The sequence below is a fragment of the Rissa tridactyla genome, chromosome 4 (assembly GCF_028500815.1).
Source record: "Rissa tridactyla isolate bRisTri1 chromosome 4, bRisTri1.patW.cur.20221130, whole genome shotgun sequence".
Classification (NCBI taxonomy): domain Eukaryota; kingdom Metazoa; phylum Chordata; class Aves; order Charadriiformes; family Laridae; genus Rissa; species Rissa tridactyla.
In genome coordinates this window covers 83,917,498-83,939,276 of record NC_071469.1, presented here as the reverse complement: position 1 = coordinate 83,939,276, position 21,779 = coordinate 83,917,498, and the positions used below count along the sequence as shown (strand labels likewise).

General features: G+C 41.4%; 2 protein-coding genes across 9 annotated transcripts in view; one reads left to right on the top strand and one right to left on the bottom strand.

The window, feature by feature from the left end:
- GARRE1 (granule associated Rac and RHOG effector 1) overlaps nt 1-18,607 on the top strand; it is a 61,731-nt gene extending 43,124 nt beyond the window's left edge. For all 8 annotated transcript variants that reach the window (XM_054197501.1, XM_054197497.1, XM_054197503.1 and 5 more), the window contains 10 exons: nt 105-200; nt 335-496; nt 1,467-1,625; nt 6,055-6,152; nt 7,602-7,727; nt 8,219-9,210; nt 12,543-12,708; nt 13,547-13,681; nt 15,863-15,941; nt 16,522-18,607. In XM_054197501.1, coding sequence (XP_054053476.1) covers nt 105-200; nt 335-496; nt 1,467-1,625; nt 6,055-6,152; nt 7,602-7,727; nt 8,219-9,210; nt 12,543-12,708; nt 13,547-13,681; nt 15,863-15,941; nt 16,522-16,845 — 2,337 coding nt within the window. In that variant the 3' untranslated portion in view covers nt 16,846-18,607. The remainder of the gene's footprint in view (nt 1-104; nt 201-334; nt 497-1,466; nt 1,626-6,054; nt 6,153-7,601; nt 7,728-8,218; nt 9,211-12,542; nt 12,709-13,546; nt 13,682-15,862; nt 15,942-16,521) is intronic.
- A 942-nt stretch (nt 18,608-19,549) lies between these two features.
- SS18L2 (SS18 like 2) lies at nt 19,550-21,559 on the bottom strand. The gene is made up of 3 exons (XM_054197511.1): nt 21,439-21,559; nt 21,149-21,225; nt 19,550-20,360 (listed from the first exon to the last, which is right to left on the bottom strand). Exons 1-3 carry the CDS (start codon nt 21,505-21,507, stop codon nt 20,273-20,275), a joined length of 234 nt encoding a protein of 77 aa, XP_054053486.1. The 5' UTR covers nt 21,508-21,559; the 3' UTR covers nt 19,550-20,272.
- Nucleotides 21,560-21,779: the final 220 nt, after the last annotated feature.

The following is a 21,779-nucleotide window of genomic DNA, read 5'->3' as shown; positions in this document are numbered from 1 at the left end:
TCTATGAAATAATTCTTGCATATGTATCCAGCCACAATGGCTGCGTGCGTGCTTGTTTACTTACTGATACGCCTCTAATATCTCAACTTTTTGTTTCACGTCAGGCATACAAAGTGGCTTTGGAGAGTTTAGGCCATTGTGAATATGCAATGAAGGCTGGCTTCCACTTGAACCCAAAAGCTATTGAAGCAAGTCTTCAGGTGGGATCTGCTAAACCTGTTCTCTTTCATCCCTCCTCGCCTTGAAAATAATTATTTAAAAACATAAAATTGACTCACATTAGGTTTTCTAATGTCTTCATTTCTTCTAATTGATCTTTTGTTTTATATTTCAGGGCTGTTGCAGTGAAGCTGAAGCCCAGCAAACAGGAAGGAGACAGACTCCGCCTCAGCCAATTCAGTGTGAGCTGCCCACTGTACCTGTTCAGATCGGATCTCATTTTCTGAAAGGAATATCCTTCAATGAGTCTGCAGCAGAAAACCTGAAGCTGAAAACGGTAATAACCCTGAATCTAACCACAGGATGGGGGTGGGGGGTGGGGGGCGTGGTTTGTGTGAGGAGAAGAAAGAGTAGAACTCCTTAAAATTCAGAGAACACTTCAGTAGAAGTTCAGTGCTAAACCTGTATTTAAAAGTGTGTATTTTTAGCCTGACTTCCTGTGGAAACAAGATGTTGATAATATTGTAGGTCCATGCCTGCTTCTGATAACGTTTTAACCACCTGGGCAAATTCAAATTCAGTCCAGTCCGAGAGAAGCATAGAAGCCTAGGAGGTAATGACGCTTCCATGAACTTTTTGAAAATAGGTGGGTTAAGTATCAAAAAGTGGAGAGGAAAGTGCACCCAACCAGGTGATGCACTTCAGAGCTTTCATCTCCTTAGGTGCCAAAATAAGCCTGGCCCAGACCCTTCTAGTGCTAAGGGAGGGACTTGAAAAAATATTTTGTAACAAACCTCTTTTCAGTGTCTTCTTAGAAACTTTAATCAATTTTTTAAAAATAATTTTAAATTGTAGAGAAGTGAATTGTATTTTCAGTATAAAGGAATGGAAAAGATGTCAATTCAGAAGTAATTTGGGCAGTTTTAATCAGCATTTTCATGTTTGGTTTTTTTTACATAAGCCCAGTTCCTTGCTCCTGAAAGAGTTGAAACAATCCACAGCTCAAAATGCTGCTTTTCTGTTGTCTTTGCAGTGCTTTTTGTAGTTTTGATTAAACCCTTTTGCAAGAATATAAGCAAAAATACTGTTTATGATTTTGGAGGAGTATTGTGTTCCAGATAGCAGAGGTCTTCCATATTTCTGTTCTGCAGTTGAGCTCTTCTAGTTATACAAGGCTGTTCAGAGGTAACAGACATTATAGTTTTTGGAAAACGTGTAGAATAATGATAAATACCTATAGAAGCATTGGTGTTAACATTTATGAATCCCATCTGTAACAAGACAAAGTTTTTAATGACTTTTTTCAGCACACAATGCTGCAGTTGATTAAGGAAGCTGGATGCCATAATGGACTTACGCCACGGGACGACTCTCCTGTTACTGAAGTCCTAAATCAGGTTTGCCCTTCCACATGGCGAGGAGCCTGCAAAACTGCTGTACAACTCTTGTTTGGCCAAGCTGGACTGGTAAGTAACTACCAAGAGGCTTAGCAAAAAAAAAAAAAGGCTTCTTAAACATGTGGGAGAAAAACTAGATGTTTTAAAGAGTTTGGAAATTAATTTCCAGTGTCTTTGTGTTGCTCCATTTTTAACGCTGCAGCTAAATTGATTTAGGAGCAAAACGTGTCCTCGTAGAATGCAAGTTGGTAGAGGGCATCTGTAGTTGATAGGGACAGAAGAATGTACTGTGTAGTTTGTAGTCTCCATTATTAGAGAGTACACAAGAAATGAAACTCCTAATTCATAGTGAAATAGAAAGAATTTTCAAATCTATAGATGGCCATGTCAAAAAGAAACACCCCTTCCCCCCTTCTCTCAGATTAGCTTTAAAAACTGCCCTTTTTTCATTTCCTCTCCTTGAATGGAAGCTGGGTTTCCTGCCCGACATAACCCAGGATGTCCTCTGCACCAGGGTAACGCTGCCTGCCGTCTCCAGCAGAGACGGAGCAACTCAGTGCCTTGCTGTAGACATGTGTGTTCTTTAGAAACAAACCCCGTGGATTTTACACTCTGTAAATAGCTGTTAAAAATAGAAGCTTGGAACATAATCTGATAAGAAAGTGCATTTGTGCTCCCATAACTAATTACTGCAATCTCTTAATTTAATAAAGCGTTCATTCATGACATATGTTTTTTGGAGTACTGTGGGTTTTCCTTTGACTGAACAAATAAAATGGGGGCAAGAATGCAACAGGGTAGGAAGGAAACGCAAACATAAAGGTACAGCGTAACCTGTGATCGTTTCTGTCAAGTGTTCTTTGAATCATCTGTAACCTACAGTGAGGTAAATGCTTGTTAATTCATATCCTGATTCATTGTTGAAGGTGAAGGCAGGCCATCAGGACTTAACTAACTGTAATTTGTGATGAAAGGATACATATTGCTACTTACTTTGTAAATATCACATTTTTCAAACAAATCACACAGCTGATTTAGTGACTTCGACTTTCTGTCCTAGGTCATTAAACCATATAGGGGTTTTGGTACCATTACTAGGCTCTCCAATGATGGTGAATGATAAATTGTAAATCATAAATTTGTCAGATATTTCTACTTTATTGTTCCTTTGCTAGATATTAGATACTCCCTTAATATTAAATATCTGGTAGAGAAATAGGTTCAAATCATACTGGAATTCAACTGACTTTTCACGTAAAGAAGGCCTAAAATCAAAGGGACAGGCCATCAGTATCGTGACAGCAGTGCGCCTGCAATCAGTCCTCACTTCCCTGCGATACCGGGATTTAAGGATAGGAGATGGTGCATTAACCACTTTGTGTAAGGAAGTTTTCCAGGGAGGTGTAAGAAGGTGGCGTCTCTGCAAGGAGAGAAAGCAACTGTGGAATAGTAGGATTGATCCAATTTCTACTTCGGTGTTTTCAAGGAAAACATGTATTAAATATTAATAAATACAAGAAGAACTAGAAAAAAGGAGATGGTTAAGTGGGATTGTGTCTTCGCCTGCCATAGTTCGTGGCTGGATGCTGGGAGTCAGCAGCAAGGTACAGGAGGTGGGGCCAAGAAAGAACATTTCTCAGCTTCCTAACTCAGAGGAGTTCCTGGCTCCCCAGTGTCTGGGCGAGGAAGGCCTGGGAGGATGCTGTGCCTCCCACCCTTTCCTTTCCAGGGGGGGCAGAGTTGTGCACACCCAAGTCCTGCCCTGGTGAGATTTGGGGAATGGCCCGAGGCACATTTGGACTCAGGAGTCTGGAAATCCGGTGTCCCCCAGTCTAGACATAACTAGTTAGACCTGCTGGTAATTAAAGTGCTGGTAATTCTTCAGGTTTATCACAACATTTGGAGAGTTGTCAGCATAAAACTTATTACACATTTTCCCAAACGATAGTGCTGATAGAAGGAATGTTATTTGTGTTGAATCATGAGTGTCTCCAAAGATCTTTGCATGGACCTCAGGTTCTGAAAGTAGCAGGTTTCTAACTTCAAAGGCACAGTAATGAGCTACATGCGTGACAATCCCTGCAAGCCTTCTCTCTTCTTCGTTCTGTCTCCTTTTCATTTGTTACAGTTTGGAAGGGTGTGAGGGTTGAGATTTTTCTTTATAAACTATGTGCCATAATTTTTTACGAGATTCAATTATGCTTGTATGTCGCCTCATGCAATGATGAGAAATTGCAATTTGCTTGTCCAAAGCGTTCTTTGGGTGGGGATGAGAGAGGAAACACCTGTAGAACAAGAACAATAGATGTCTGATGCACAGGAAGCTATCCTCTAAGCACCCACCAGGCAGGGAGGGAGAATGTGTTTATTTTAAGTTTATTTTGTGTAATAAATGAATCATGGGACAATATTACGTAGGCTTTGGTTTACTGCTTTTAGAAACTAAGCTGTCTGCATTAGTGCAGAATTGTGTGTAAATTTGTCATTTAAATGCCAAACTTAAAAAAGAACATTACTTGACAGTCTCACTATCTTTAGCCTGTCTTGCCATGTGCTTTTTAAGAAGAAACTCTTAATTAAGAGTGGAAAGCACAATGAGATGTGAATTAGTTGGCGTTGTTATTTTAGGCTTCAGTTTTTTAACATAAGAAATAATTTTATAAGTGCAGTTTTTCAGTTTTTACCTTAGCATATAAATTAAGAATTGTATTTTCAGATTTGGGTCAGCTGAAGAAGTCTCCATGTTTGAATAAAAGCAACGTGTATTAAAATAGTTGAATTCAGAAGATGAGTGGAAATAAAGCTGTGAATGGGCCTCATGCAAAGCCATGAACAGGTTTAACTGAGTCTCCCGCCATCCTTCTCTAGCAAAAACCAACATGCGTTGCAGAAGTACTAAATCTCCTAGTAATGGTTAAATCCCAGATGTTGTAACTCTGACCAAATGTTGAGAAATGTAACACTTTTTTGAAAGGGAAGAAACAAAGATCAGAGGGGGGCAGTCACCCCCAGGAAAGCCCAGCCCGCAAGCGCTACCCTGTGCCACCGCCAGAAGCTGATCCGGGTCTGCACACAGCAGAATTTTAGTTCTGACTCACAGGTCTGAGATGCAGACAGTATTTTTCTTGGGAGTTGAGAAAAATCACTCCTAAGTTCATCTCTGCTTATCCTAATTGTAATTGCAATAAGCTGATTCACAGGTTTCCAAATTACTTAAAATTAAAATGGTAGAAATACAAGGAAAAAAATAATGGAGTTGCCCTGTTATTAAGTGAGAGGTATTTCCGTGAGTGGATAATAGCATGGCGTTTTGTCACTCTGCTTGGACATGTTTTACAAGTGTGAATAAACTCAGGAAAATGCTTAGAGTCAGCAGGGGGGAAAACTAAGGCCTTGCGCTAAAATATCTAAAAGGTGGGAAATAATTGTGTCCAAGTGTCATTGGATGGTTTCGTTAGAGCAAGAGAGAGAGGAGACTCCCAGCATTATTCATATTTCGCATTTCTTCATAACCAGTCGTAGACGACCAGTTAGAAGTGGAACCAGTGTAGGATGATTACAAGAGCCAGTAGTATCCCTTGAGGCTTACTTCTCCCAGAGGACTTTTGCCATGTCCGGGATAAATGGTACAGCTAATCTGCTAGTCACTGGAGCAAGGACTGCTGACTGCTGCCAAAAAGCTGCTGGTTCAGCATGACCAAAATAGGAAATTATGGAAATGATGAAAAAGGCCAACCCCTGCAGACTGGACAACAACAGAAAGCACGAACCAAATATGGAACTTACTATCACTGGTATTAAAGTTTAAATGAAGCTGAAGTGAATCCATTCTTCTCAATTCCATAAAAAGAAAGGTTTATGACAGAAGGTTAATTTTCAAGACTTTCATCTTCTGTATATCTTCATGATGTCTTACAGAAGGCTGAGAATTCAACAAATTGGACACTTGCTTTTCTTCTCTTTTATGTAAAAGGGAATTAATTAACAGTACGGTTCCATTAGGTAGAACTGTGAAATGCTGGTGTGGCATTTTATAATCTTATAAGGAGGAGGGGGTGTTAAGAACTGTCAGCTATGTGAAGAGTTTCAGACTATGTCTATACCATATCATGCACTGCAGTTAAATTATTTAAAATATTTTGATAAATAGGTGTTTGGGAGCTATTAATGTAGTAATAGTGCCAAACCTCTCGAATGTCAGGGCTGTTACACGAAGCCATTGATAACTAGCACTGGTAGGTAGAGCTGTTGGGAACTACGTCGTGATGCATAACTACAGTGTGCAATTGACAAGAATTAAGTTCTTGACATAGAGGTTATTGTATCATACTAACCATTTTATAGTCTTTCTTTTTTAGATATTAAAACTATTGGGTTATTTTTTGCACCTGTAGCTTGGCAGGGAGGTGAGATGATTGCATCTTAACTACAGGGGTGGTAAAATAACTAGAACTAATTCTTAAAATCATTTCCCTTTTATTTTCGTTTTCTTTGCTAGGTGGTTGTGGACACAGCACAGATTGAAAATAAAGAAGCCTATGCTCCTCAGATAAGTTTAGAAGGATCCAGAATTGTGGTGCAGGTTCCATCAACTTGGTAAATAAAAATACTGTATTGCAGATTCTGCTAATAGCTGTGACTGAACTACGTAGGGGAAAATCTTGCAGTACAAATGGAAGAGAGAATTCCGTTTCTTCCTTAAGTTCCTCCATCTGGAACTGCTTGAATGCCATGTTCGTGACGGACTGACAGTTGTACTTCAGCTGTCTTTGTGCCAGCGCTGCCTCTGTTGGAGGCAATAGAAGAGAGGCACTGAAACTAAACAGAATTCTAAAGAAAAGTAAAAGCTTGATGATGAAAGAGGTGTTTTTTTTAAAAAATAATGCAATAGTGTTCCTGTTATGCTCCACCCTGGCAGGTCCTCACAGCTGTTCCCTCAGGAAGGCCAGGAGTTAGCTGAGATGAGTGTGAGAGCTTTAGCTCCTTCTTCACCGCGCTGTTCTTTATGCGCTGTCACAAACCACAGAGCTCTGTGGTGCAAGAGTTTAGTTGCTGCCTAGGAAAGAATGGTAGGAGTGATTTACAGTTTAGGTGAGGATTTCTTCCCTTTTGAAACAACAATGTGGAATTAAAACGCTTCCTTTCTCTCTTACTTGGGAGTACTCAGTGTTACGAATTTCAGTACAAGGCAGTTCATTCATCTGTGTCCTTCGCGAGAGCGCCTGTTACTAATGGTACCAGTGGCACGTCCAGAAGTACGAGGCAACTCATTGTTTACCCAAATAATCTTTAATTCCTCTGGGGAGTATAAACTGGCACTTCTCTGTTCTCTTTATGTAAATTGCTGTAGTATGAAAGAACTGAAATAAGGCGGAGTGGTTTGAGGCTGGCTCCGTGTGCTCTGGAAGAGCTCCGCCTGCCGACGCGTGGCGAGAGCGCCTCCGTACCCTGCTGCTGCGGGGACTCCTTCAGTGCTTGACTGATGTCCTAACCTTTAGATTTAAGTTGTTCTGATTGCACCTCACGTTCAGTGACATTGAGGAAAATTCACTAATCCTGCATCTTCACAGCTCAGTAAAGTCTTCCCCCGACTGCTGGATACACTGGGTACTTTCCCGGGGGAGCCTGCCAGGCTGGGGGCTCCTGAGCCCACCCAAGCGCCGGGGCTTGTGTCAGTCTGCAGAGTGCCTTTGCCATTTCCCAGAGAGGGGCTTTGTGTAGTTGTTATTTCTTACCTCTCTGCCTCAATTATGCCTGCTCAGCAAAAGAGCTCATCGTTAATCATGATTTCAAAATAAATCATGTAACTCTTAATTTTACAGTTAGATTAGTTGAATATACAACAGGAGAAAGAAACCAAGGGCTGCAGGCGTAGGCTTTAGGAGCCCTCAGGCATTCAGACATGAATTATCCTGCCCTTACTAATTGCACCTCTGTAGGAGCAGAAGCAGTGCATCAACTGGCCTTATGTCTGACTAGTGTGGTAAAATTGTTTAATGTAAAAAGTAAACATTTTGAGTTTTAAGTTAAACTTAATGATTTCAGGTGTCTGAAAGAAGATCCAGCAACAATGTCTTTGCTGCAGAGGAGCCTGGATCCAGAGAAGACTCTGGGACTAGTAGACGTGCTGTACACTGCAGTGTTTGACACCCACCGGTGGAAGGAAGGAAGGTACGTCTCCTCTTGAGTCGTGCTCTGCTCGCCTAGTGTAAACAAAGCCATCATTGTTGAAAGATCTGTACTGAGGAATCGGATAGTGCCGGTTCATCAGAAGGGGCAAACTGAGACCAGGAAATGGGTAATTTATGTAGGTACCTCGTGGATACATGCAGAGATACAGCAGTTGTCTTAAAAACAAACCAGCAGCTTATCCAAGTGTACAGAAGTCTTTGTTTCTCTCTTGCAAAAATACTCAATTTATATTAAATAAGTCTCCATTTAGGTCTTGAAGTACAAGTAAAATTCCTTAAGGAATGGAAAGTAGTTAATGCTATTGCAAATACTAGTAATAATTTGCATTGTTACCGTAAGAAGTAGCAGATGAATTTGGCAATCTTTGGTTTTGTTTCTTCCACTAGCTGTTACCCAAATGCACGCTTCCTCCAATGTACAAACTCAGTTATGTATGAGATGGTTTGATACAGGTGTTTTTGTTGATGCAGGGAGCAAGCTTTGCCTTGTATTCAGATCCAGTTACAGCGTGAGATCTCAGACTTTGGGAATCAAGTTGACATGCCATCCGGAAATGGAAGCAAATCTTCAGGTGGTCTACAAAAGACGTTCTCAAAACTGACTTCACGGTTTACAAAAAAAACTTCCTGCACCAGTACAAGTAATACTGGAAGTTATTCAATCCCCAATACACCTTCCAAAAATGTCTTCATAAGTTCCAGCTCAGAGGAGAAAGCTAAAATGCCCACTAACATGGATGCACGGTTACAAAGCATTTTGAACATTGGTAACTTTCCTAGGACCGCGGATCCACTGCAGTCAATCCAGAGCACAAACAACCAGCTAGTGAATGGGTTTCTAGTTGACAGACGGGACAACTTCTTCAAGCCAGATGATGGCAAGGATGACAAAGGTATGAACTTACCAACTGACCAAGAAATGCAGGATGTTATTGATTTCTTGTCTGGTTTTAACATGGGCAAATCCCAGCAGACTTCTCCGATGGTGAAAAGAAGGAACTCGGTTGCATCCTCTACAGCAACAGAACAGAAATCAGGAACAGTCCAACAGCAACCGCAGTCTGTCTCTCATGCACCGCTGCATCCTTCTCAGCAGGGCTTGTCGCAGCAGCAGCAGTCCCAAAAGCAGCAGCAGCAGCAAATGCAGTATTACCAACACTTGCTTCAACCTATTGGACCACAGCAACGCGTACCTGCCAAATGGCTGACTAATTCTTCACAGCAGCCAGCCCAAGCTGTTGGAGCTGGATTGTCTCATATAAACCAGTGGAACAATCCCGGTTTTTCAGATTTAAGCTCTGATTTGTACAGCTTGGGTCTCGTGAGCAGCTATATGGACAACATGATGTCAGAGATGTTAGGACAGAAACCACAAGGACCTAGAAACAACACGTGGCCAAATCGTGACCAAACTGATGGAGTGTTTGGGATGCTGGGAGAAATCCTGCCTTTTGACCCTGCAGGTGTGTGTCTTTTTCCTTTATGATGGTTTTTTTATAAGAGTCCTTTTACAAAGAATACTGTTAAATATTGCTAGCAATAACTGTCACTTCCTAGTGCTGTCCACCAGATGCGAGGGTGCTTACAAAGACAAGCAGGTATTTATATGCATGCCTTTTTTCTTTTTTAAAAGAAGGTGAACTGAAGTACAAGAAACTTTCATTAATAAATAAGAACGTGAACAAATTCCTTGTTTCTCGTCCTAGGTGTAGTTCTGGCCTTTCCTGTATGGACCACATCAAAGTACTGAAACAGATACTTACAGATCATGTTCCTCCTATTGTTAATTTCTAAAATTGTTTAAAACCAAACTCTTGAACTTATCTATTTTACCTCTCCCCACAATGATCCTTCCTGCTCTTGCCCAGTCTGGCAGTTGGGAGATACAGCCGGATCACATCTTTCCCGTATCCCTGCATTTCCCCTCCATCACTCTGCAGTTCCACGGGAGTCATTCTGGTTCCTGTCCTACAGCCGTTCCTGCAGGGAAAGGCTTGGGTGCCAAAGGGTTAGAGACTACAGAGCAAGTGCCACGTGGTTTGCCAGGTGTGTTTGAACCACCAATAAACTGTAAATGCAGAGGGATTATTGACAGAGATGAAGTGAAATAAAATTTTGTAGCCAAAAGCAAATAGCTAAAGACTATGAAATTGACTGTAGCGTCTAAGAAGAGATTAATGAATTCTTCTGATAGCAGTCCTGAGAACAACTTACAAATCTGTTCTCTCCTAACAATAATTTGTGTTGGGCTGGAACGTAGCTACAGAAACTTGGCAGCGTGCATTTATGGAAACTGCTTGGAGGGAGGCAGCGCTACAGCAGGAAGACCCTTTCTCAAACCAGGAATCCTTTCCCTGTGCCCCTTTGCATGCACCTGTGTTAGGACTGCGTAGGCGTCTCAGAAACCAGCCCTTTTGGCTCATAATTATGATAGTTATTTTGTCAACTTAATTGGTAAATTAGTGGAGTTTATAAAGCAAAAATAGGCATCGTGGTTATGTTATCAAAAGCTTCTTAATAATTGCAAGTCTGAATTAGCATCATCTTATTCAAACATATTTATGGCATGTACTTAAGGATTGTCACGACCTTTAAGGAAGGATACAATTATTTTCACCAAGCACCAAATACATGTATGTGTAGGGAAAAACTGCATGTATACGAAGGACTGGCATTGTTAGCGTTTTGAATCCACTGTATTTCTGTAGTATTTTCCTTTTGATCTACATAAAGCTACTAGTTTTGTTCCATTTGGTACGATGAATATCAAGGACTTTGAAAGCGATTCAAGTTGATAAATGGTATCTGATATTGTTTCCGCAGTTGAAGTGATAAGTAAACAGTATTTTCCACAAATCTGGGGTGTTAAAAAGAAAACAAAACAGAAACAAACAAAAAAACCCTTCCAATTGAATAGATTTTCCTATTGGAAAGGTAACTTTTCTCCACATAACTTGCCAGGTTGAGCTGTGCTACAGGAACTTGCAGTTTAAGCTCTAGTCAGTGTAGTACAGAAAACTTCACAACACAAAAGACTTTTTCATTTCCAAACTTTCTTAGGACTTCGTACATTTGTCACTTGAAACAAATGGCATTACTTTTTTGAATAAAAATAAATATTTTTAGAGCCTGAAAACGATGTCTCTTTTCAGATGCAAATCTGCTAATTAAGAATTTATAAAATTGATGGCGCTTCATGTCGAAGACTTAACTAGCTACCAAAATGTATTTTGCCTTTTTTTTTTATCATCTGTAAGGACTTGATGAAGGAATGTTGTAGCAAGAACTGGTAGAAGGAATGTTGATACCTCCAGGTCTCTTGAATTATTTTCACAGATGTTGAAGAATAAAGTAAAAAATATACCTGATGAAAAGCTGTTTACCTGATATGTTTTTATTGAGGTAAAAATCAGCACGAGTTGCTATTTGAATGTAACAGTAATTTAACACTTAATGCTACCTATAGGAAACAAAACCTGCACGCCCTTTGGAATCTCTCTAGAATCTGAACTTAGCTGTGAGGATGTGTCTGGCTTCCAGCCTCGTCTTTAACTGGCACAAAGCTCTTTCTCAAGGAGAGCAAGTATTAGTGGGAAGGTTTTGTTTCTGTACAGCTGTCAGATAGCTCTCTCCCTTGCTCCTATAATAAAGAATGTGTAGAAACAAAAGTGATTTTCTTCATTCTTGTTTTAATTTGCATCCAAAGAAATGTGGAGCTGCTCTTTTCTGAATGTGCCAAATGAAAATGAGGAAACTTTTCTCCTAAATGCTGAAGGGAACATAGGGATGCCATGGAGTGAGAGACTGGTTTCTGCTTTCCGGGCTGGGTGTGCTTGTTGGATGCTCCTCAGGCCAGTGCTGCCTGCTGTGGTTACTGTGCAGGTAGTCTAGATGGTTCCCAGAAATCCAGTCAGATTGCAAAGTTTTACTTCAAAAAAAAAAAAAAAAAAAAAAAAAAAAAAAAGGTGGGGGGTGGGTGGGGCAAAAAGAAACAGCAGCTGTGGAAACTTGTTTACACTGACTCCTAATTGTATTCTTTTTAATACCTGAATTATTTGCTCTGGTCAATTGAGCTTTTAAAACACTTTTGGACTGAGGCTTTTGCTGTGTCTGCTCGAGGTCATGCTCATCACTTACCAGATCGCTTAACAGGTGCTTGGACACATAAAGCACTTGAAGAATGGAAGAATTTTTAATAATTACTTTTTTTTATGTAAATATCAATCTCATTCTGAAATATTTTGCAGGTCAGGATCAGAATGTTTTTGAAATTGTTGTGTAGTTTCTGTAGGAAGTAGGTAATTTCTGGGCTCTGTGTTCTAACATGCTCAATCTGTCATTGTGATTTCTTGAAGCAGGCAGGATCACAACAGGGCTGGGAATCTTGTTGCAATTGGGAATCAACTATAATTGACACAGTCTTTTTCTCTGAGCTTGGATAAAGGTACAGGCTCTGATTCCCTCAGTGTCTGCTGGTGGGACAGTGGAGCTCTCGGTGTATAGCCATGATCACAGTGACAAATACTACGTCCCTGAGGGAATGCAAGGGGCAGGTATACTTCCGTGTGAGAACTATTATCCACCATGCTGCGTATCTACTTTTTAAAAACGTTTCATATTCAGTGTTCTTCCCTGCTCAGTGAAGAGGTATCAACTGTTGTCTGGCATTTATTATCGGTGAGGGAATTATTTTCTGTTGTGGGGTACGGTGAAGCCTGACCGATTAAATGAGGGGGATAATTGCAGTAGAAATAGCTGAATGTCAGCAACTGACTTCCTGGTTTCTTTTATTCAGTTGGCTCGGATCCCGAATTTGCCCGCTACGTTGCCGGGGTGAACCAGGCCATGCAACAGAAAAGGCAAGCACAGCACGTCCGGCGCCCAAGCAATGCCCGTGGCAACTGGCCTCTGCCTGATGATCCTCACAAAACCTGGCCCTTCCCCGAGTACTTCACAGAAGGGTAAGAGATTCGACAAGCTACATGGCTTTATTGGGTATGACTCTATTTTACACTCGGACTTGGCAGAAGGTAGGAACACTGGGTGGTTTTTTCCAATTGCTGCTGCATCTGTGAAAGCTGCACTTTATTATGTCAAGAGTGAGAAATGTGAACCCTTCCCGCTCTGCTGATACTGAAGCACTGATACGGGTGTGGTATGCTCTTTAACTCAAACAGAAGAAATAAGGAATGTATAGCACGGATTCATTCAGAACAGTTTTCTTTCAGTATTTTCAAAACCTGTAAGACCTAGTTTTGATGAAGAGAGATGCTGTGGAAGTTGCAGTGCCTGACTGAATTCGGCTCTCCAGATTTTAGCCGCTTAATCTGGCTTCTCTAAGGCATGTCACAGTGCCTTACAGCAAGTATGTTACTAGTTCTTAATCTCTTCCAAATCATAACTACTTATTACAACAGAAATATTTCAAAATCCTCAGTCCATTTGTCCGTGATGTAATAGCTGTGATTCTCAAGTTTAAAACCACTAGGACAAGTATGCGTTCTAGCTCAGTTTGCAATGAAAAAGACAACTGCTTAGTGATTGCAAACCCAAGATCTCTGTTTCTCCTTCCTGATCAGGAGAGACACTTTTAATTTATATAATTAGCTTGGTAAATTTTATATGAAGTGACTGTAGCAGACAAAGCAGTGGTGTGTTACTCAGAAGTAAATAAGTGAAAGTATTTGTTTTGCAAAGGATAGCTGTTCTTTGTGCTCTGAGGTATCTGCCCCCTGTGAGCCAGGCTCAGCGTGGCTCCCTGGGTGCACACGAGGACTAACACAGTGTTGTGTCTTGCAGTGACGTGACAAACAGCTGGTCTGGTACTCAGGGGGACTCTGCCAGCTCAAGTGACGAGACCTCCTCAGCTAATGGCGACAGCCTGTTCTCCATGTTCTCAGGGCCAGACCTTGTTGCTGCAGTAAAGCAGAGAAGGTGAGCGAAATGAACAGAAACACATACCACTTCCTACGATTCTTCTTTTGGCATTTTGAGTAGCCACACGAAGGCAGCCCCTACCAACTAAAGGAAGCTATACAAGCGTCAGTGTGCATACTACACGGATGGTATGATCAGGGTGTAGCATATCTGACTTTAACACTAGGGATTCCCAAATGGAGTTGTGTTAGCAGCTGTCATCTCAAACAAACTAGCATCTGTGCAAATAGGGAGTTTTTAGCTGGAATTCAGTATGTCTAGAAAAGATGCGAGGCTTTTGTTCTTCCATGATAATCTATTTCGGATGACACTTGTTTCTGAACTACTGAGGCCTCAGAGACCATCTTTGAATTGGTTTCTGCAGTGCGTACTCGGCTGCAGCTCTGTCATGTCCCCAGCGCAAGTTCCCATTTCCTGGCTTCTGCTGCAGCTTTGTGGCACTCAAGAAATACCATGGATAATGTTGTGTAGACTTCTGTCTCGCCTTGCCCACGCGGCTGTTCTAGTAGTTGTAAATACATGCCTGTTTAGTCCTTTATTTCTGAGAATATGAAGAGGAGGGTTAATTCCATTCACAAATAAGCTTAGTAACTTTAAAAGCCAGGGTTTTAAACTGTGAACAATCCATTTAAAAGTAGTAGTATAAACCACAATTACTTTCTGCTTTTCTAAAGGGCTGAACGCTTGGTATCTTTGGAACCTCAGCGGTTCCATAGATTAAGCAATTAAGAGAATAATGAAAAGCACAAGCATGAATTCCAACTGAATTCCAGTCTGGGCTCAAACTATTTTTCAAAGCCTTTTCTAAAAATAAAATAAGCTAGTTCTGTGGCCAAATATTCCCTTATTGTTTAGATCACAGAATAATTTAAGTCTTACATTTAGACACAAGATTCTGTCTGGTGCTTGGTGGCAGGAGAAAGTCAGTGGATGTGCTGCCAGTTCCCTGCAGACCGTACCTACATGGCTGGTATGCGTTGCCAGAAGGGAAGTACGCTGATGTTGGAGATGAAACTCAGGCAAGCAGGTTGAAGGGAATTAACCAAAAGAGGAGCTGTTTTATGAATTTTTACACTTACGAAGATTTCATATAGAGGGAACAGGAATTGAGCTTCAATAAATGCTAAACTGAAGTTAATGGAAGAGAGCTACCTAATAAGCAGCCACAGAAAAAGCAGTAATTATTTGTGTTTTTTAAAAAAGAAGCAGGGAAGGAAAACACAATAAGCATACAATGGGTGAATTAACCGGCCAAGCCACCAGCTATCTAGAGATTGATCAAGGAGCAACAAGCACAACAGCCTGTGCTTTATGTGGTGTTCTGAAGAGAAGAGCAGAAGGAAGTTTCCCAAGTGTGTGCCTCATAAATAAAAACTGCAGCTAAAGTAACAGTACTAGTGTCTTATGTTACTTTGAGGAAGAAAAACACTCTCCAGGTGAGGGTCTGACAGAATGCCACAGCTACAGCTACACAGGAAGAGAAGGGAAAAAGGTTGACTGTTGTCAAGCTGGCCTGCAAAGGGACTGCTTACCTACGGAGGCATGATGATTCGAGTGTGGGCATTATTTTTTTTATTTTTTTTTTTTAAATGAAGGATCAAAGGATAAAAGATTCTGCTTTAATCTAAAGCACATGTGGTGAAGGATTCTATTTGATATTAGGTCACAAATTTAAACCAAAGTATACCATTTTTTGTCAGCAAACGTTTCACTTGCTCAACTGTTTCTTTTGTCTTGTCTGTAAAGTTACTTCAGAGAAGATACTTAAAAAAATCAAAAAAACCACAACAGAGCAGACAACAGAAGAAAAAAGGCAATTTCTGGCAGATTTCTTTAAAGTGGGCAAAAGACTTGCCTATCTTCCTTTCACCTCTGCAGAACTGCGTGCATTGCTGAAGCTCAGAGAGCCCCTGCCCTGCCACGCCTCTGAGTGTTCAGTAATGACCTTCTGCTGCATTGCTGCTTTTACCAGTCCCGAGCAAAATACACGAAACAAGATGTAACGGCAGTACACATTCTGGGCTGTCAAGTATGACAGACCGAACTACAGAACGGTATATGGCAGTGGTGGATTAATGTGGGGGACTCTTTTTTTTTTTTTTTTTTTTAAGAAAAAAAAAAAAAAAAAAAAAAAAAGAAGAAGTAGTAAATGTCAAATGTCACTCTTTCTTTGGTCAGAAAACACAGTAGTGGCGAACAGGAACCTAGTACGCTGCCATCACCACCTCTTCTTTCTGCAGCAGATGACCGCAATCAGGTAAGCTGAAAACGGCTTGGCTTAGTCATTTTTCCTGTTTGCATTTTGGGGTGGTTTACACTAGGAAAACAACTAGAATAGCATCTGTATCTCCAGATTGCTTACCTCAGCTAAAACCCTAACCTTCTGCACTCAAGTAGTACTACGTACTTATCAAAGTTACCAAGTTTAATTATTAAAATTGGAATAACTTATCTTTTTCCCTTGTAGTAGAAATTGTCGCAAAAACAAAGTTTTCAAGTTAAGCTAAGAGGCAGCGCACTCAGTTTGAATTGTCTGGGCAGAGAAAACTAAAGCATCACCAGATTTATGACAGGTCTTGCTGGAAATCTTGCTGTAGAGCGGGGTTACTATGTGTCAAGCAAATGTGCTGAAGTAAATAAGAAAAATTCTTCAATAGGCAGATATTCTAAGAATTGAGAGTGCTATATAAAGGCATCAATTCTGCTTTCAAATGTAAATTAATTTTCTGCAAATGTCTTAAGGAGGGATAAGATGCTGTGTTAAGTATTGTCTCAAAAAAGAGGTGTTTTGGTATTCAAACAAACAAAAAGCCCCCCAACTGCTTCTGTTTTGTCAGGATAACAAAACCAAAACCTGGCCTCCGAAGGCACCCTGGCAGCACGCGTCCTCGGTCCCCGGCGCGCTGCCCGGCCAGAGCAGCTCTCTGTACCCGCTGGGCAGCCCCGCCAGCCAGTGGAGCGACACCATGCAGATGCTCCAGTCCCCGGTCTGGGCAGCAGCCGGCGACTGCGCCCCAGCAGCAGGAATTGCCTCCAACTTCGCCTACGCGCAGCAGCAGCAGTCGCAACAGCAGCCTTCCCAGCACAAACAGATCAACAAGGGCTTTAAATCCTTCCCAGTGAAGCATGAACGCAGACCGTCTTACCTGCATCAGTACTAGTGGCTTTGCGTAGCGGAAAACGCAGCACAGGGCCAAACGGAAATGATGTACGCTTGGTCTCACAATTGTGTATTGGCTATATCCTGTTTATCTCATGAAATAGGGAATTGAGGGTGTTGGGGTGAGATATACAAGCTCTTGAATTCTGACGTACAGTGCTGAGCAAATATGGCCGATATGTTTGTTTGATGTACATGAAACAGCCCAAAACTGTGATGTAGAAATGCTTTTAAAAATGTGTATATTGCCTTTACTTTCACAACTTTTTTTTTTTAAAAGAACTGCTGAAGGACTACCATACAAGAAACACTGTATTTTATAGCTATTTTTCATATAGATTTATAGTTAAACATCTTACTGAAACACATCGAATATGTTGAAGCAAATATATAGTGGTCACTTTGCTCAACACTGTGTTTAAATTTATAACGGACGAGCTGTAAAACCTTTGTATTCTCCATAAACGGCCTGGGGGCAGCTTTTTTTAAAATGAAGTGCAACAGCAGCTTTTCGTGTGCCACACGAGTTTGTTACAAAACCTGCAGAAACAGTTGGGAAATCGAGTTTCGTGGTAGTTTCCTTACTCTAAGCAAAGATCAGCAGATCCGTTCAACCTCGCGTCACAAATTTACCTGAGCTGCTTGAAGTAGGTGGCATCTGTGTGGATAAGAGGACACCGGTTTGCAAATAAATATACCATTTCTTACTGCTTCATTTGGCCAAAGGCATTATCCACACAGTGCTCCTTAAGCGTGTGAAAGTACAGCCTAAAAGACTACTTGCGTATATTTAAAGTCTTATTTCAGATGCTACAGTTGATGAAAAATTGTGAGCTGGCTCAGAAGATACTAAACTGAAATGTGGGGTAGCAGTTAGTTAAAAGAACGTTATTTTTTTTAAAAGGATAAAGTAATTATTTGCAGTCAATATGTGCCATTAAGTGAACCTGTGGAATTAGGAATAATCTTCCAACCAAAGTGGATGCGGGAGAGTGACTGGTGCTTAAAAACTGAAGAACAATGGTAAATATATGTATAGCTATCCCACTGTATAGTAATTGAGATTACAGAAGATTCTTTATATAGTTAGAGCTTATTTAAATTTTCATATTTCATCTTTGAAAGAGTCTAAAAACCACAATATTTTCTGGTATAAGAGTTTTGACAGTATTAATCTTATTTTTGTATTTTTCTTAAGTCATATCATTCTAATATGTTAACTACTAGTAAAATGGGTTATTAGTTCTAACTACATAATTTTTCAATGAAGATAAAGCACATTTGTTGGTTTTGTTTCTACAAACTAAGTACATCTATACCTAAAGATACCAAAAAAATAAATACGTTATATATATATATATAAAGTATACACAACACTAAAACTATTAAACATTTGGGTATTTCAAACCCATCCACCTTTTTTGTTTGTATGGTGACGGGCTGTATTTGCAGGCCCAGATTGTTACCTTTTGTGCTGTTTGAGGATGCCAATGTTGCCTGTATTTATGATATTGTCACCATGTTTTCTGAAACTTCATACTTACCATGTTTACAAAGATTTGTTTGCTGTACATAGACTTTTTACAGTAATGTGCTTTGCACAATCAGTGTGGCTTCTGTCTGTAAATTGTTAATGGTCTGTACTACTATAATTTTTAAAACCCTCTGCTGAAAATGTTAGTGGTTATTTAACTTGATGAATGGTTTTGAGTTTCCTAAATCTTGTCATTTAGATCTAATATTAAATCCTAAATTTGGTTGTACTTACTGGTTATTCATACTAAGACCAAAATGGAAGTTAATGAAAACACTTCATTTTGAACTTTTTCTAACAAGTGCCAAAATTATTGCTATAGGTTTTGCAGTTTATCCATAATTACAAATGCTGGCAAGTTTCTGGACCTACATAAGTGAATTGTGAAAACGAAGAAAGTTTGTCTGCATTTTGACCACGTAGGTGCTACTCTGTCCTTTGCTTCCGATTGTTCTGAACACTGGTAATTTTAAGAATTGTTGCACTTGGCAAACGAGTCTTGCCATTAAACTTCACTTACACTGCCAAGTGCAAGGGTTTGGTGCTTAGTTAACTTACCCTTATTGCAGTGCTCCTTGTGAATAGCTAATGCTTCTGAACTGGAACTGTACATTTTGTATTTTAAAGCTTCTGTAAAAGTAAACTATTTGCTTTATTAAAGATATACATTTAATAGGTCATACCTGTTTAAAATATGCACCTTGCTGAAAATGAGCAGCACCTTAAACTGTAACTTTGGTTTGTAAACAAAGATCTTATTTCATTAACATGGGATTATTTAACAGTTTGAAAATTGTCAACTGCCTACTTACTGACTCATCCTATAAAAATGAACGTTATGCACTGTACAGTCTGAAGCATCTGTACGGCTACTTCTTCAAGTAGATTGCATGAAGAACACAAGATAGAAAAAGCCCTAGCAGTGTCTTTGAACTGGTAGTGCAGATGGACATTGCCATTGAAGTGACTTCAATTTTTAGCAACCAGATTAAATAGCTGTGATGGGAGTGAGCGAAAAGTAAACTCCTCCCCCATCCCTGACCGAACTATTAGTTTAGCTTATGCTAATTATGCCACTGAGGTGTGCAAGCAAGCTGTACTCTTTCTGGGTAAGAGTACACCAGTACGCAGCTGACCATAGATGTTGACAAATACCCAGGAAGCATATGAATCCATGTTGATTATGCAAGAATTTACTTGGTTACAGAGTCTGCAGTACAGCACACTTCAAGCACGAAGTCTTGACACAATAGGGCAAATACGCAGCCTTCTCTCAGGGGAATAAAGGCTTCATTTCTCCCTTGCACTTAATTGCTCTAAGTTATACAATGGTCCCATCCTTCCTAGAAAAGTTCACATTTCTGTTTCACTAAATCACTGAGCTGCTCCCTTGTTAACGTTACGTTAATCCAGAATATACTATAATTTAAAAAGAACATCTTTAGTTTATTAAGCACAATTCCTACAATACAAGATACAAGGCAGTCTACTGCTTATATATATGGCAATGTATGCCTGACTTTGTCACGCTGGAGTTAGTTGTTAGTTAGAGAGATGTTACCTAGCCAAGTGCTCACGCTGCTATTGTATAACCTCCATCATGAAACAGTCTCTGCTTCAGTGAGGCTGCAAGTCCTCCAAAGGCGTCTGGTAGCACTGTCCCAACAACGGGGCTATTTTCCGAAGTACACTACGTGGAGTTTTTCAGAGAGGAACAGGGAGTATGATAATTATCACCCTTAAATTATGCTTATAGTAATGGGTAAAAAAACCTGGCAAGTATGGATGACTTTTTACCTGCCTTTCAAGCCCACACCTTCTCAGCTCTCAAAGTGGGACTCTTAAGTATTTCTACACATTCTTAAAGCATCACTGCTCGTGTCCAGGCACGCGGTCAGTCTACAGTCTTCTGTGTGCTGGGTGGCGTCGCATCAGCAATTGTAGCTAAATAAATGAGGTTTCTATGCAGGATATGCTGGTACCTGTGAGAGGAAGAAACACATTATCTGGGAAGTGTGTGCTTTTCTAGCAAACTACTCACACTTTAACAGTCACTTTTGTAATCTGATCAATATTTGCTGTTAGGGAAAGGTAAAAAAAAATTAATAATTTAAAAAATTTCAGGGCAAACACCTTCTATCCTGTTTTTGATCTAAAGCCCAGTATACTGCACTGAACTGCACTCTACCAAGTACCTTCTACTTACCAACTTTGACAGTAAACATGCAGCTTGAGATCTTTGTATGATCAACACTGAAAAGCTGCAGCAATGCCGGAGAGCAGCCCAGGGGTGGGAGATGGCAGAGCCCCGCTGCCAGGCTGGTCGGACGCTGCAGCCAGCACAGCCCCGGCTCGGACGTGGCTGCCAGCCCGTCTGTCAGCCGGTTTGAGAGCGGAGCTGTGGCAGGGACACGGGCTGGATGCCTCGCTCGGCTCTAAACACCACTCTGCGCTTTACAGGCACGGGGGCGGGGGCAAGAAAAGCCTGCCCAACAGAGCTGGTTTCCATATTAACACAGAACTAAAACCTTGACAAAAACAGGCAGGCATTATTCTATACAGAATACGGCACTTTTGCTTTACAGGTCTGTGTAAATAAGAACTATAACCGCATTTTCTTCAGCGGCAGGAAACCTCTGGAGAGCAGGAACAGCCTCTCACTCTCGTCAGGGACCTGGGGACTGTGAGGCGCTCGGGCTTCCGCCTTGGCCCGGAGGAGGAGGCGAGTGGCCAGGCCGGGGTGGGAGCCCGCCCGCGGGGATTCACTTACTGCACACAGTCGGTGGCCCGGCCCTTGCTCTGGTACTCCACGATGCACCGGATCAACTGGTCGTTCTCCTCCAGCAACTAGGGCACAGGAGCGCGCCGTCACCGCCCGCCTCACGCCCGGCCGGATTTACCTCAGCCGAGCCGGGAGAAGGGCCCCGTACCTCCGCCATCACCGCCCCCGCTTTACCTCAGCGAACCGGGAGAGGGGCCCGCTCCACCGCCCGCCTGGCTTTACCTCAGCCGGGAAAGGGCTCATACCACCGCCGCCCCCCTCCTCACGCCCGCGCTCACCCGCTGCAGCGTCTCCTGGTTCACTTCAGCCTTCCCGCGCAGCCGCTCCGGCACGAAGGCCACCGACATGGCGGCCCGCGCAACGACTGACGGGAACCGTCCCCTCAGCACGTTTAGTCCCGCCCGTGCCCGGGCGGGACTAAACGTGCCCCAGAAGCATCGAAATAACGTCAAAAAGACTGATTTTATTGAACGGTTTATTCTGGTTTAAAATAAAAAAAAAAAAAAAAAAGAGAGAGCAACCCTCGCTTTGGTGGAGCGAGGTACACAAGGTGCTGGTTCCCAGGCACCCGCCTCGTCCATCCCCCTCCCCGCAGGGAAAGGCCTCCCCTGAGGGCATC